Source organism: Tinamus guttatus, unplaced genomic scaffold, assembly GCF_059628265.1.
Source record: "Tinamus guttatus ecotype Peru unplaced genomic scaffold, ASM5962826v1 Tinamus_guttatus_pri_ptg000125l, whole genome shotgun sequence".
In the NCBI taxonomy this organism is placed as follows: domain Eukaryota; kingdom Metazoa; phylum Chordata; class Aves; order Tinamiformes; family Tinamidae; genus Tinamus; species Tinamus guttatus.
In genome coordinates this window covers 2,071,820-2,087,077 of record NW_028288659.1, presented here as the reverse complement: position 1 = coordinate 2,087,077, position 15,258 = coordinate 2,071,820, and the positions used below count along the sequence as shown (strand labels likewise).

General features: G+C 43.6%; 1 protein-coding gene across 5 annotated transcripts in view; it reads right to left on the bottom strand.

Moving 5' to 3' along the window:
- The window catches only part of WNK1 (WNK lysine deficient protein kinase 1), a 104,243-nt gene that overhangs the window by 21,007 nt on the left and 67,978 nt on the right, over positions 1 to 15,258 (bottom strand). For 3 of the 5 annotated variants that reach the window (XM_088521563.1, XM_088521566.1, XM_088521567.1), the window contains 12 exons: positions 13,640 to 14,851; positions 11,171 to 11,242; positions 10,518 to 10,667; positions 8,991 to 9,464; positions 7,582 to 7,866; positions 6,809 to 6,900; positions 6,094 to 6,256; positions 5,339 to 5,455; positions 3,872 to 4,045; positions 2,969 to 3,020; positions 2,666 to 2,806; positions 870 to 2,305 (listed from right to left, as the gene is read on the bottom strand). In XM_088521563.1, the coding sequence (XP_088377689.1) occupies positions 870 to 2,305; positions 2,666 to 2,806; positions 2,969 to 3,020; positions 3,872 to 4,045; positions 5,339 to 5,455; positions 6,094 to 6,256; positions 6,809 to 6,900; positions 7,582 to 7,866; positions 8,991 to 9,464; positions 10,518 to 10,667; positions 11,171 to 11,242; positions 13,640 to 14,851 (4,368 nt within the window). Of the gene's footprint in view, positions 1 to 869; positions 2,306 to 2,665; positions 2,807 to 2,968; positions 3,021 to 3,871; positions 4,046 to 5,338; positions 5,456 to 6,093; positions 6,257 to 6,808; positions 6,901 to 7,387; positions 7,442 to 7,581; positions 7,867 to 8,990; positions 9,465 to 10,517; positions 10,668 to 11,170; positions 11,243 to 13,639; positions 14,852 to 15,258 lie in introns of all 5 variants that reach the window. The other 2 variants (XM_088521562.1, XM_088521564.1) reach the window with 2 other exon arrangements.

Here is a 15,258-nt window from a genome sequence, read left to right as displayed (position 1 = left end):
AAAGGTTGGCTAGAGAGACCAACACAACACATTGGGAAAAGATACTACAAAACTAATGGGTACTAAGGTGTTTGGTTTGCTAAGGACTTGAGAAGTCTGTTCAATTCATTTACACTTAGCACTTTCAACAGGCCAAAAATAATTTCACATGCAGGAATGAAGGTCTCCAAAAAAAAAAAAATTCTATTTTCACATCCTGACATTTCTGGGTAGTGAGTAAATATCAACTTCTACAAAATGTCTCAGGCATTGCCACATATCACAAATCACCTCATTATGAAAGAGCATTTCTTTCAAGCATGTGATTCAGCAAACAAGAACAACAAAAGCTATGTTTAAGCTTCCATGTATTCAGACCTCTCAAACTCATCTCAAGGAAAAGAGTAACGAGGCACCGCATAAACAGCTGAGGACTTTCAAGAACAGTCAGGTCCACCCTTGCCTTCAAGGAACACAAGACTAATGATAAGAAGCAAAGCTAAACTGTCACATCTACTTTGTGAAACCACACATAACCACCCTTGGTTCAGTCTAGTGATCATATATAAAAGAAAAAGCTATTTAAAGGAAGATTTTCAAGCTTCCATTTGCAAAAAAAAAAAAAGCTTCACTCCTCAAAGTTTAGGAGAAGAAAACAATGATGCTAGAGAGGTATCTCAGACACAGTACAGAACTGGGCATTTTTTTCAATATAGACAGAATAAATTCTTCTCAAGGTAAGTCAGCCAGAGGATAAAGCTTTCATTCAAATATCGTATCAAGCAAATCCACCCCTGCCTGAATAAATGTTTTGCTTTAAAAAGGGATTCTGATCAAGAGAGCCTTTTTCTACAGTCTTTAAAAATTGATACAAAAGATCCATTTCTTACCGGTACCCTACTTAGAGGCGGCTTTGAAGGAGAGGCCCCTGGTTTCACTACTGCTGTTGCAATGCTGCTTGATGCTGAAATATAGCTGGCCGGGGTGATCACTTGCCCAGGAGTGGCAACCGGTGTCAGCACAGGCAAACCCGTGGGTCCCAGAGGCAAACTACTCGGTGGTATACAAGTGCTAATGGATGTCAGGGGTTTGGTTGGTGCCACCACAGTGGTTGGTATGCCAGGAATGACAGTAGTTTCCATTACCAGTGATGTCTCCAGAGATACCGACGGATGTGCTGTTCCAACATTGCTGTGTTCACTGAAGAGAGAGCGGAGCTTTTCTTCCAGGGTCTTTATATCATCAATACCGGGTGCTTTAGACTGAGCATCTGCATCAGCCTCCAGACAGTGAGTATGGGGCTGGTTGGGTAATGGAGCTGGCTGAGGCTGACTGTGTATCAGTGTTTGCTGTACGGCAGGCAAGTTGGTAACAGGCTGTGGTAAGACACCAGGTAAGGGCACCTGGGGCAATACAGGCGTAGACATTGCACCTGGAATCGGGGGTAGGCCAGGTGTTGATGTAATTGCTGCTGGGATGAGTAAAGGATGTATCACTGGCTGGCTGGCTGATCCACATATGCTTGTTGCTACTGAAGACGATAAAGGTGCAGAGATTGGGAGAGACAATCCAGCTGCACTGCAGAGCTGTGATTTATCTACGGGTTGCCCGCTTTCAGAGAGGGATTGTGGAGCACTTACAACTGTTGTTTCTGCCAGACTGGAGACAGAGCCACTACTACTAAGTTGAGGAAGCTGCAAAGCCACATTCTGAGGCACAGACAGGGTAACAGACATCTGTGGCGCTGCCAAACTACTTACAATCTGAGGAGTAGATTGAGATGTCACAGCTGGTGCAACGACACCAGGACCAGTGACGCCAGGAATCGGGGTGGATGACAGTGCCAGAGAAGCCGGCGTGCTGGTACTAGGGGCAATGTCTCCAGGCAGTGGCTGAGCAGGCTGGGATGTAGTGGGTAGGGGGAAGGAAGCAGGGGCGCTCACGCTGGAAGCCATTCCAGCAGTCGACTGCTGTCCAGATTGTGAGGCTGCAGGTGGAGAAACAGAGCTTGGGACACTTGTGCTTGGTGCAGCTCCAACAGCTGCACTTTCTGAAGGCAAAGTAACAGAACCTGGAACAGAAACGCCTGTGGTGGAAGGAACGGATATTGAAGGAGCAGCTACTGCTGCTGAGGGAGCACCACTGCCTGCCATGGTAGAAAGCGCAGGTGGGAACGGTGGTACCGTCTGGTTGAACACTGGAGGAGCTGTACTAGGGCCTTCTGCCACTTGAGCGTGCCTGATCTCAGAGAAAGCCTGCTGCAAGCTCAGGGACGATGCCGAGTGGGAGAGATTCATTCCAGGACCATGTAAGGGAGATGCAGCAACTGAAAGAACAGAAAAGTGTCAGTCAGTGAGTAAATACACACACCTTGGCAAGTTCATGACAGTTTATCTCCTGTTGCTGGATTAATACCTCTAGGCAATGACAAAAAAGTTATAAATTCAGGCACACAATAAAAATCTAGAATTGAGGCTCAAGAGTCTTACAGAGAGCCCACTGACTTTCTTTTCAGAGACTTCTACACAATATCACCCAAACTATAATCACATCTTGAAAGCATAGCCAGGTCCTTACTTCCAGAACTACTTCAAGCCTTCAGGAACTTGTCAATTTAGTTAATTATCATCACGGTTTGGATGAACATGGATTACCCACCAGATTTTAAGAGTTTTAGCTAACTTACCCATATCTGCAGTTTCTGTTCCTCCAGGAATAGCGGAGCTGAAAAAGCTCTGTTCTTTTAACCGACTCTCAGGGACAGGGCTGACAATAAACCGTCTTCCTGCAGAATGGACGACCTGGGTAAAGGAGCTAGGAGGAACCCCTAAATGGAAAGAAGTTGAATATTTAATGATACATGGTTGTAACAATATACACAATCCGCAATATGGAATGTGCACTCCAACATACAAAATAAAAACGTGGCTGCACCCATCCGCTGAGAAAAGTAACTGGTGGGGAAGAAAAAAAATCACAAGAGACTTACCTGTTCTTTGTGGCATGGAAGATGTAGGATCTGGCTGTTTGAACTCTAATTTCTGTAAAGTAAGATAAAATTTAAAGTTCTATTCTGAAACACAACCCCACAAGATAGTTCCTAAAACGCTAGCTTACTGAAATGGAGGTATTCAGGGTAGGCCGTACCACAGACCCAAGTACCGTTATCAAGCTAGCAGAATTCTGCCCAGCTAAATGACAGAAACAGTGCTTTTAAGTACTGTGCTTTTAGAGCTTCTTGGTTTAGCAATCCTCAAACTGATGCAAATATCCTTTTCTAACTGGCAGTCCAACTGATTTCCTTGAACGTGCAACAAATAAACGGACGTTTCGGAATAGTTCTGGGTGAAAATAATACAGAGACTCCAGAAATGTCACCCCTCCTTATCCCAGCAATCAATTTCAAAGCCTGCATGTCCTAACCTAGCCTACCAAACTCTTAGTAGCTTCACTCTGGAAAAGATCAGAGCTCCGTCTCTCAGGTGTTTAGTAAGCAGCACAAAGCTGGCAGTTTTAGCATCCTGCTTCCCCCCAGAAAAGCTCCAACCCAAGAAGCTCCAGCACTTCAGCTTTCAGACTGCCTACCTAGCAGGCTATTAGGAGCTTCAGCAGCTTAGAAAGCGTCAGATCATGTCGAAAAGCATGGGCATCTACTACTTAGCTTCCTAAATTAACTTTAGGTTTTCATTCCGACCTGAAGCCTTCTCTGGTTGTGTGGGGTTTTTTTTGTTTGCTTTTGTTTTGTTTGTTTTTCCCTCCATTTCTTTTTTATGTGAAAGAAAGTGTCATTTTCTAGCTATGTCTACTCACAAAACCCTACTGCCCCAAATGGAAGACATAGATAGCTACAGCAATCTGTTTTGAAGATTTTTGGTTTGTTTGTTTTCCATACCTGTGACCCTGGAAAGTAGCCATCATCTTTTGTCCGCATACTCTCCAAACCCTGATCACCTTCTGGCTCCACACTTACGTCCTCACTCAGCATTTCATCTGCTTTCTCGATAATTTCTCGTACCTGTTCTACAAATGAGTCTCGCTCAGTTGCTAAAATAAACTCATTCTGCACCTGGAAAAGAGAACAAAGCAGCAATGACTTTCCACATTTTTTTTCAAGGATATATACTGAATATTAATTCAGTATTGTTTACTTTCAGTGTTATTATTCATCTTCCCTCCACCATTTGTATGCAACAAAACTAAAGCTGGTGACCTCTTAAAGAGGAACAATTGTTTTTAAATCATCTCCAAAACAGAAATGGCTGCCCTGGTTTATTCTTCGCTATGGAACAACATTCAATCTCACTTTTTCTTTTTCCCTTCACCAAACTCACCTCAGAAACCTTGTTTGTCACAGTAAAATTGAAAACTAGCAACTTAATTCTCATATATCATATTTACAATCACATTTAAGGAAAATTAATATAAAAATGAGGAGATTCTACACTAGAGGATGTGCTATTCTCATTCTATGCTATGTAGAACTCTTCTTCTAAGTATGTTTCACATCACTAACTCCTCAGTTTTGGTGACATAAAAACGCAAGGATTGTGTTCCCTATACAGAGGCAAGAAAAGCATTCAGCCTATTTAGTTTCAAAGTTTACTTTGTTTTGGTATATAAAGTACATATCGCTGCCATATCGCTGTTGGAGGAAACGAGCTTAAAGAAGTATGCTTACATTAGACCTTGCGATGCACAGTTCAGTACTAGTTAAAGTGTGCAGTGGTCTAAGCTTTAAGATGAGCAGTTGCCAAACCTGTAATCCACATGGAATATGGCTAATAATCTACTCATTGAAAAGGGGGAGAAAGTCTTATAGTCTACTAGAAAGGCCTACAGTCAAAAGTTTCTTCAGTATTCAACCGAAATCAATAAATCAATGAGCAGGAAATTCCAGACTTAGTTGGTCTAAATTTTATTGTAGACTTTCAACCTAGGCAACTGCAGTTTGGATGCATAGTTCACTTAATTTATGTTTTTCATTTTCAATATTCTGTTTTTTTTTGTTTTGTTTTTTAAGATTCAGCAATATTTTGGTCTAAAAAAGCAAACAGAATTTGTTTAACCTGGTGCTTCTAGAAAGCTGTTTGTAATTTTTCCAAAAGTTAGACTGCAAACAAACAAAAGCAGGCTTATTTGCTAAAACTGAATGACTATGGTAAAAACAGACACAAGTCTTCATGTGAGCTGAGCATGCAATACTAGCTTTGGGACAACTGGTCTTTTTGCCCAGAACTTCTGCTTACATACTTACACTAGTACATACTTATACTACTACATAATTAGTAATTATTCATAGTGATATTAGTAATATTGTGACTAAGATTCGATTCAGTTCTTCAACTCCAAAATATCTTACCATAATAGAAGCTATTTCCTCAGGGTTGTCACCATCCAAGTCAAATTTGAAAGTAACCATTTTCCGATTGTGTGTCTCTAGCTGGCATTCCACTACCCGATCACCTTTATTTGAAACCTAAAGCACAGTAAAACAAATAAAATCAAATGAAAATATGAGAATACAAACCTTGTGTCTTAAAGCTCATTGAGACAAATCAAACACGCAGCTCCAAGAACACCACGCTTTCCTTTCCTGGCCTATTATCTGGTGCATGTACTGCAGCATCCTTTTGAGCAGCTACCAGTCACTCAAGCCTTCAAGCTCGCGTCGTCTACACTTTTTTCTAGAAGTTCCATTTTTCCCTCCTAGTTTTTGTAGAGGCAAGATGCTAAGGACGTTGCCCCAGTACCTCAGAAAATACGCAAAAGACATCAGTGAAATTATCCCATTAAATTCTTGCCTCTAAATTTATGTCACTAGCCATACTTTGTGAATAAGAAGGCAAATGATATGGAATTGTCTGTAGAATCACTAGCGACTAAGTAAGCTAATTTTGCCATCTGTAACACTCCACAAAATTCCTAATAGGTGACTTTTGCAACAGCAACTTCAGAAGCAGAAGAAACATCTTATGTGCTCACAAGAGGTGGTACAGAACAGCAGCATATGAAACGAGCCCATAAAAGGCACATGTTCTTCAAGAGAAATCTGCCTTTGTAGCTCAAGAAAAGCATCACCAGTACCATGCTGCCACTAAAATAAAACATACTCACATTGAGAATTCTCAGTTTTGGCCTAGCAGTCTTCTCATGGCGAGAGCGGCTGCGGACAGACCTCCGCATGTGACGTTTGGTGGTCCTCCCTTCATGCCTTCCACTAGAAGTTGGAACATTTTCATTGCCATCACTCATCCCTGAAGCAACATCAGAATGTGCACTAAAAATAAAAACAGCTTTAAGTTAGTACCCAGGCCAGCATACCAGCAACAACAATACCATTTACCCTACCCTTCTCCTCTTCAGGATAGCAGTGGGTGCCTGTTAACAGCAGAGCATGAGAGAAGAATCCTTTCAACATAGAGAGTTGCTCAGATAATAATTGCCATAGCAATTATTTATCTATATAATTTAAGATACTAAACCACGTATCTTCAGAACACTTTTTTCTTCTGAAGACTTCTGAACATGTTACTCAGGTTTTGAACTTTGTGATGGCAAAAGTAGAGAGAAAAAACATCCCTGGAGATCTGTCTGACATACTAAATAGAGAAGGGTTTACACTAGATCACTATACATGACTCTATTTACTTTCTCTGTATTCTGCTACAAAACAAAGCGGTCTCCAGCTCTTTAAGCCTGTTTTGCCTCTAGGAAGTTTATTTTTTCACATCCTCAAAAACGTCTTCAATGGAAAAAAAAAGATGCCTAGGGAAAAAGAAGAGTAATTTAACATGTCAAACTGAATTAAGTGAAATAAGACAATGCTTACCTATCCATAGAGGAAGCCAAAGGAGTAGACTGAGCAGGCTGTGTTGATGGCAGAGACTCTGAAGCAGCAGTCTGTGAGACTCCCTGAGTACCCTGTGGTAGAAACATACATCAAGAATCCCCTGAAAATCCTGTTCTTTTCTGAGTCACCAAATAGTCTTCAAGGTTCCTTCCCAAGTCAGCTGTACAGCAACCTCTCTAGAACTTTAAACAACTGGAATTTAGGTGGCTTGAATTTACAAAAGACTCTAAAGCAAACTGCAGTGAAGCAAATTATTACCTTGGGGAGGAAAGGGGCAGCGGATGGGGGGAAGCCAGCCATTCCTATTTACTACTTCATGTCACTACAATTTGCCATGCAGTCAGAAATCTTACTAACAGAATGTGCAAGAGCCAGGCCAATGCAGAACAAAGACAATTTGAATTTCTCCCCAGCAATAACAATGCTGCAGGGAATGGGTATAACGAGGGGCTATCAGCTGCCATTTGTCTTTTATATGGGAGAAAAAAAAAAAAGGATCTACAGTACTAGCAAGAAGTGAAGTGTTAACAGGTTTTTGCCTGTAGGAGGCACACTCACTTCCCAACAGAACAGCCAGTGACAACAAGGTCCCCACATTGGCAAGACATTCTGCTGTAAGAAAAAGGTCATTTGAAACATTAACATCCACCTGAAGACAAGCGGGGAAGGGGTCAGTTCCCCACACAAACATTGTTGTGCAACACAAACATCTCCGGTGTTTTGTTACCTTACATCCAACACAGGGCACTTACCTCCAAAGCTACCTGCTGGGAGGAGGCAGATGAGGCCTGTTGCGCTAAACTCACTGTAGGCGGCGGCGGCATCTGCACCTGCCCTCCTAGGCCACCCCCAGGAACTAAAACATTCTGCTCCACGTAGGGCTGCACAACAGCAGCAAGGTAGCCTGGCTGAGCCATGGCATCTGTGGGTAAGGGAGGGGACAGCACGGCAGAAGGAATGCACACAGAGGCCACAGCAGAGGAGGGTGCAACATTTGAGTCCCCTGAGTATTGTGGTGGCAGCCGAGATGGGAAGCCCTGCAACAGAAATGAAGCAGTCAAGTTAGTGCCTGTCAGTGCAAAATAAGCAACCAAAAGTAACAGCGGGGACAAAAGCCCCGCGCAATTCCAGGGGCACTTTCCAGCCACTTCCCCTCTGTATTGTTCAAGCACACTCAAAGACCCCTTTCCCAGAGCAGATTGCTCACATAGCAAAGCTCAGCTTATGAGCTACCATGCTTCAAACAGCAAATTCCCACCGAGAGGTGTCAAGTCTTTAGCAAGGAATTCCACATCTCCCCTGTTGCCTACTTGACTTAATACATAAAGATCTGAGATTTAAAAGACCTTGTAGAATTTAAGCTGAACGGTCACCACACAGAACAGGTTATACAATTGCTGCTGATTCTTCAGACTAATATGAAGAACCCGCCCCTCTGGTCTTTCTGTCCTGTGGTGATGAGTGCAGGAACCAAGCGACATTCCCATGCACAGCTCCTGCTCTACAACGTTGCATAATCCCAGCACATATATGTCTATATCTATATGATATTCCTTCTAGAAGGACAATCACGTGCTGAGTCACCATCTTTGTCCTGTTTAGCTGGTCATATTCACAGCTATTGCAGAAGGCAGCTGAAGCAGTCCTTGCCCACCACTGGCATTTCATGACTAGCATCAGGTACTTACTCCATGTTTAAGATCCATGCAGTCTGGCTTATTGCTACAAAATTCACATTTCCCTCCCTCCCTCCAGACTATGAATGAAACCCTGAGTTTGCTGAACATGTTGCCACATACTCTTTCCAAAACATGGCCCTCATTTTTAAAATCACAATCGGAATGTTTCAGCTCTCTGCACTTTTCCAGGCTGACGGATCTCTTGGACGTGCAAGTTCCACACACAGTGGATGACTACAGGTCTGCAGCAACGTCTGCCATCTTAGATCGATTCCAATGCCAACTAAGAAAAAATCTTAAAATAACAAGGAGTCCAAGGACTTTTTATTTTTATAGCCCTTTGTCCCAAAACAGAACACATCTCTGAGGCTCAGTGGCTCTCCTGTGAGGAGTAAGCTGGCCAGGGCACACAGTTCAGGTCTGGTACCATAGAGGAACAAGTGAAAAATGGGGAGAGGAGCTCTGCTGGCTTGCAACAATACCTGGTAAAGAGCATCTCCAGCAGGAAGTGAAGCTTCAGCAGCTTGTCCAATGCTGGCTGGCAATCCCACGGACTGGACAGCTGGCTGCAGGAGCTGCGGGAGAACCTGGCTGGGCAGCTGAGGCACAGGCTGCATCAGCGTAGGGAGCTGGCTAGGGACAACAGTCGGTCCTACGGGGACAGCGGCTGCCGCAGCAGATGTTGCCAGCGTGAGCAGGGGCTGATTCATGCTGGCTGCCATGGAATTGGGCAGCGACTGGAAACCTGGCTGAGCCACTGACACGTGAGGAGTTGCTATGGGCAACTGCGAGACTGAGAACTGGGGGAGCATGGAAGTTGTCAAGGGCTGTCCCATGGGTAGGAAATGAGAGCCGACAGGGACTGGCGGGGCAACTGAAGGCTGAGGGAGAGAAGGTGCTGCAACAGGTAATTGAGGCTCGCCTTGGATGATCGACACTGGTTGGGAAACAGGAAGCTGGGGAGGTAAAGAAAATAGAGATAGATTTTTGTTCTTTAGGAAGCAGGGTTGCAGAAAGCAGAACTTTTACGCATTAGTCAAAGAAAGAATTATTCAAGCTATAGCACTCAGCTCAAGAGAGGGGAGCACAGATGGCAGAGTGGCTGGGAAGTCAGCGGGAGTTCCCAAAGGTCCTCACATTGCAGTACTTCCCCGGAAGAACCCAACACACTCTTGAAACTCACGCCACGGAGGGCAAAAGAGCAGTGTCTGAACAACCTGAAGCGCTGACATATGCTTGAACAGAACCCAGTTCTCCTCAACTCTGGCCCCAGCGCCAAACCTGCCTTCTTACGGGGAAGAAGTGCAAATCTCTCAACAAGTCTGTCCACTTTGGGAATGCAGACTAAAGCAATGGAGAATGAAAAGCCACTGTGTCAGCATTCAGGGAACGGCAGGGGATATGTCAACTGAAGCCAGCAAACGAAGCAACTGGAGAGGCAGTTTACATGGACAAGCAACAAAACAATAATTTAAAACACACAAAATCATGGCTCACATGTTCAAGACCGAGATATGGGCCAAAACAAGTTATAGTCAGTAACAGAGGCTTCTTGATCAGGGAGTAAAGAAGAAGAGTTGAATAAGACAGAAGACAGAATGGAGAAGGCAGTCCTTTTGGCTCACTACCTAAGTGAATATGTTTTACACACATAATGGTGCAGAAGATGTATGTTTTATGGGAAGCACAGAAATGACAAGTTCCTGAAAATGCATTCATAGTACTCTTCATCTATATCTCATAATATGTTGACTATTTAAAGATCTTTGTGCACAGAAATGCAATTCCTCCCTCAAGTTAAATAATTCATGACTGCCACATGTCAAAGAAATGGCTTCCAATACGTATTGGTTTCCAGCAAAACTGGCAGTTGTAGTACACTAAGAATACTACTACCCAGATGAATGCTTTGGAACCATTAGAAAAGAGGACAAAAGTGAAAACAGCCTGTTGGACTTCTCAGCTGTTAAGAGAAAAAGAAATTTGCTAGAAAGAAGAATATTGTTTACCTGTGTCCCAGCTGGTGCCTGAGGCATTGGCATAACCTGTGAAGTCTGAGTTTGAGAGGCCGTTTGTGTGGGAGTGGTGCCAGTAGAAACTGATGGCTGCTGCAGCTGGTACTGTCCAGCCTGCTGGGAAGAGGCTGGTGGCTGCACATTCTGTAGCAGGGAAGAGAGACAGAAGTTTTTTTCCTCCTCCCAAGGGGAAGTTTATAAAGCACAACGCAAGTTTATTACCAGCACCAAATCTTGCTTTCACAACTGAAATAGGAATCCTGCTGCAAGAGTGCAGATTCTACAAAGGGAGGATGGTGAAGAAGAAAGTATTTCAAGTCAGAAGAAATTATACAAATGAAGTCTGCCTGTCTAGACAGTAATTTGCAAATCCTTATGTGCCTGTCCTTCAATGAGACCTCTGCTGCAAACTCATGTGGGAAAAGGATATATGAGAACTAATATTTAACATGATTGCAACAAATGTCAAAAACTCAGTGCAGTTAGCCTCATAACTTTCCTTTTAAATTGCTCAGAGGATTCCTTTTCTGATATCCAAAACTATTGGGCTGATGATGAGGGGACTGGGGAAAGGGATGGTTCTTGAAAAATCATCAGAATTCCATATGGAAAGCATTTTAGCCCCAGTTTAAAACTTATGATCTTACCTGCTGAGTGTGTTGGGTAAGCTGGGATGGCACTGATACACTGCTTGAGGCTGACTGGCCTTGCACTTGTGTCTAGAGGAAGAGAAAAAGAAAAAGAATGAGCCTAAACGAATCTATAGTTTCCACAGATGGCAGTTAAAATTGTTTCTGGCTGCAACAATTTGGCTGAAGAAAGTTTCTAGCTGTCCTTCTGGACAAGCAGTCATTTTGGCCAAATTCCACTACAAAATCCAGAGCAAAGCAGAGCAATCTGGAAAAGCATCAAACTCAGTTTTAAGTCTTTCAAAACAACCAGTTCTTTGCAACCCAAATGCCTCTCAACATTAGACAGATCAGCCTACCAGCTTCTTCTTCCAGTGATGATGCTTTAAGATCAAGATGCCTCGGTATGATAACTGGAAATAGAGGCATTAGATTTTACCTTTACATCTGTTCTGAACACATTTAAGTGGGGCGATAGAAGGAGGCTAAGAAGGAAATAAAACTGTATCTGCAAAGAATCGAAGATATACAGAGTTGTAGACCAGTAGCAAAATACTCATGGGCTCTCTTTGAGGGGCATGTTGAAATTCAGGCTAAAAAAACATATATTTTCAGCTCATCACCATTGAAAGGCCAACAAAAATCAGATGCTGAAGAGGCTGGGATCTGAGTCCAAGCTAAGACAGAATTTTGAATCAGTAAGCAATAAAAAATAAAAAAAGGTGAATGGCATTACAAATGAATGTGGAAGATGCAGAGAAAATGGAATGGTGATCAGACCTCTGAAGTTTCACTATTATTTTTGCAAGTATTACATTTTTTTCCGTGAGATCCTGGGACACAACTAAGCAACAGAGAAAAACACCTACAGGCAAGTTCCCTGAGCCTGCATCGCTTTGGAAATTGCCTTTGTAAGAAATGTATCTGGTGTGTGTGTATTATATTAGGTATCTACTATTTTTCAAAAAAGGTACTCAGCTTGCAGAAGCTTAATGGCAAAAAGTTAATTAAAATGACTTTTTTATTACTCAAGCAACTTCAGAGAAGTGAAGTACCATGAAAATAAAAGGGTTTTATTTGTTTTTTTGGTTTTTTTTCCCTCTATTTTAGAAGCTTTTTGAGGCTCTTGCTGCTAGAAGGATTAAAATGTTCTATGTTCCTTTGCTATAATAGCTATTCACACTGTATCTATTTACACTTTTTACATCCTGCTCTTGAATGAGTTGGAGAAGAGGTCCCAAAATATATGTTCTGTAAAATGATTACCCCTTATTACATTTTCCAAACTTGCTTTGCATCCACCAGAAGTCACCCACTGAAGTTTGTTAACAAGGCTGTTTATGGAGAGAGAATCCCCAAGCAGTTTTCAAACCTCCTGCATAGTAACTTCACTCCACAAGTTCTCCTAAAGCACAGAAATTACCATCTATTGGATTAGTGCTTAAAGCTGGGCTTGACAATCTTATCGGATACTGGAGATGGAATAAAGGACATCTCTTATGCCACAGAGAAAGTTCCAAATTCTTAGTACTTGATCTTAGCACCAACGAAACAACAGTTCTCCTCTATTTCCTTCAGACAAATCACAAACTTGCTAATACTTCAATAGCTAAATGTCAGAGCGCCCTTAATTTCAACAACCGAAGGAGGAGGTTAGAGAGATGTGCTTTAAGTAAACCTTCTCTTTTCACACAAAACAAATATCACCTGTGAGAAAGTTTTTTTAGAATACAACCACAGACACAAGGTATTTGTGTACACCTGCTGAAGGATATCACACTGACTACTGCAAGTGAAAATATCATGCACACTTATACCTTCTGCTGCAAATTTTGCTTTTTTAAAGGGTACCATATTCCTAGCTTAAAAGGAAGGCAATACCTATTAACAACGACCATTTGTCCCACTAGTTTACTACCCAGCTTCTTTACTTTCCTTTACGATCCCTCAAGTACATTTCCAAATCTAGGAACGGGGACATACATCACCCCCATTCCTCTTCCTCTGTGCTTCCTTTTACCCAGTGTTGTCCAACAAATCATTATTCATATCAGCATTCAACTTCAAATAACACATTCTCTTTAAATGGCTACAGAGCAGGAAAAAATCATACAAAATAGGTACTACTATCACTACTGCTTCAAACACAATGGAAGATGCATTTCATTTAACCCACGGGTCAATGGCTAGTTTTTTATTATAGCTCCCTGTTTCCAAAGTGTTAACTAGCCCAAGGAGAAACACTCACCATTTGCTCCCCTTAACACAGGAGCTCATCCTACATTTCACCTGAGGCTGAAAACAGAGCAAGTAGTTGCCGCTGCTTTATTACTTAACGACAGCCCTTTAAGTTAAAGACACCCTGGGAGCTACCGACTGAGACACCCCGACTGAGACACCCCCACGAGTGCCACAATTTAGAACCACATGGAGCAAGGTTCCTTTTATAAAAAGCAGAGAAAATCTGGAAGGCTTTTCTCCTGTAACCTGAGGATAGAGGCTAGGTGGTCCAGATGGAAGCGAGGTGGACAAGGCCTGCTGACTCGAGGCTCCCTGAGGGAAGCAGATGAAGAGCTGGGACTCCTGCAATACCTTCTGAGGCAGCTGAACAACAGGCAAGGAGAAGTCTGAACCAAAAGCAGATGAGCCTCCCGTAGGAGGAGGAGACTGGAAATCGCCAGTGTCAGAAGAAGTCAGCTGTGAGGAATCACTGGAGTACTCTGGGCTTCCTTCTGGCCAGCTCTGCCTGGCAGAGCCCCCTCTGGGACCTGCTACCTCAGGACCAAGATAGTTACACTGCTCCTCTGTCACAGGCTGAAGCCGACCATGCAACCCTACGCCTTGCGCCGTTTCCTCTTGGCTGCTCTCCGCGGAGCACCGGCGACCTCTGTAGACGCGCGGGGTCAAGCCTCCGCCTTCCGCGGGAGCCGGGCTCGGCGTGTGCACGTGGAACTCGAAGACGCAGCTCGTTCTGCCATCCCCGCCGTGCGAGAGCACAGCCGGCGCCGAGTGCGGCACGAACACCTGGTGGAAGGTCATCTGAGCGGGCTCGGCACTCAGAGGAGCTGAAACACTGGATAATGGAGAAAGAGGAGCCATCCCTGAATCCAGTCTCAGGTTCTGGACATGCCTTGCCAGGTACGTTTGCCCAGACTGGAAGTCGAACACCGAGCTCTGTGGAGGACCACCTTGCACGTGCTTCGACTCAGAGACCTGCTTCAAGTGTTGCTCAGCCGCAGGAGAGCTATAAGCGACTTGATCGTACTGCTCCTGTGATGGATAGTGCATGCCCACCAAATACACGGCTTCTGGATGCATTCGGTAGTGAGCATCCTCCGGAGGTGCTGCTCCCGATCTACAGTCACTGTGCACAGGAGCTGGCTCAAACACAGGATTGACTTGCACATGCAGCGGCTCTCCAGTGACTCTGTGAGCTGTGGTGCCCAGCATAACCAGTGCCTCTGGGGTCCAGTTGGTGGGACTGCCACCAGGTGGGACTAAACTCTGGCCAGTCTTCAGCACTGGCTGGAAGTGGCAAGTCTGGGCTTCCAAAAATGAGGTGCTCTTGCGGCGCTGAGCAACTGCCACCTTCGGAGGGCAGATAGGCGGTGGTGAGAAAGACACCGGCCGTTCATGAACGGTTGGGAAAAATATCTGTGAATCTGGGAACGTTGGTGTTCCCCCACGCGGATGCTGAGGCTGTATTGACATGAACAAGACAAGTAATTCATACATTAAAAGTGAAAGCACATTAACATGCACAGTTCACTAGGCAGTTCTGCGAAGTAACTTTATAGAATGGCTACTAAATTCATGGTCAAAAACATACAGTACTTAGGAAAGTTAGATGTGTTCTATATATCCATTAAATACATCCATGGCAGGCACAGCTACAAATGGAAATATTTGCTTGTGTTAATAGCTGCTTTTCCAGTCCAACCCCAATCACTCACCACAAAAAAAAAAAAAATCAGTTATGCTCCTAACAATGAAATGGGATATATTGCCATAGGTTATCCATTAGTATCAGTGCTCATAGCCCAATCAAATCCCTAAAGTTAGTGCTGCATATGAAACGCTAAAGTTCAGAACTTGCTAGCAGCAAA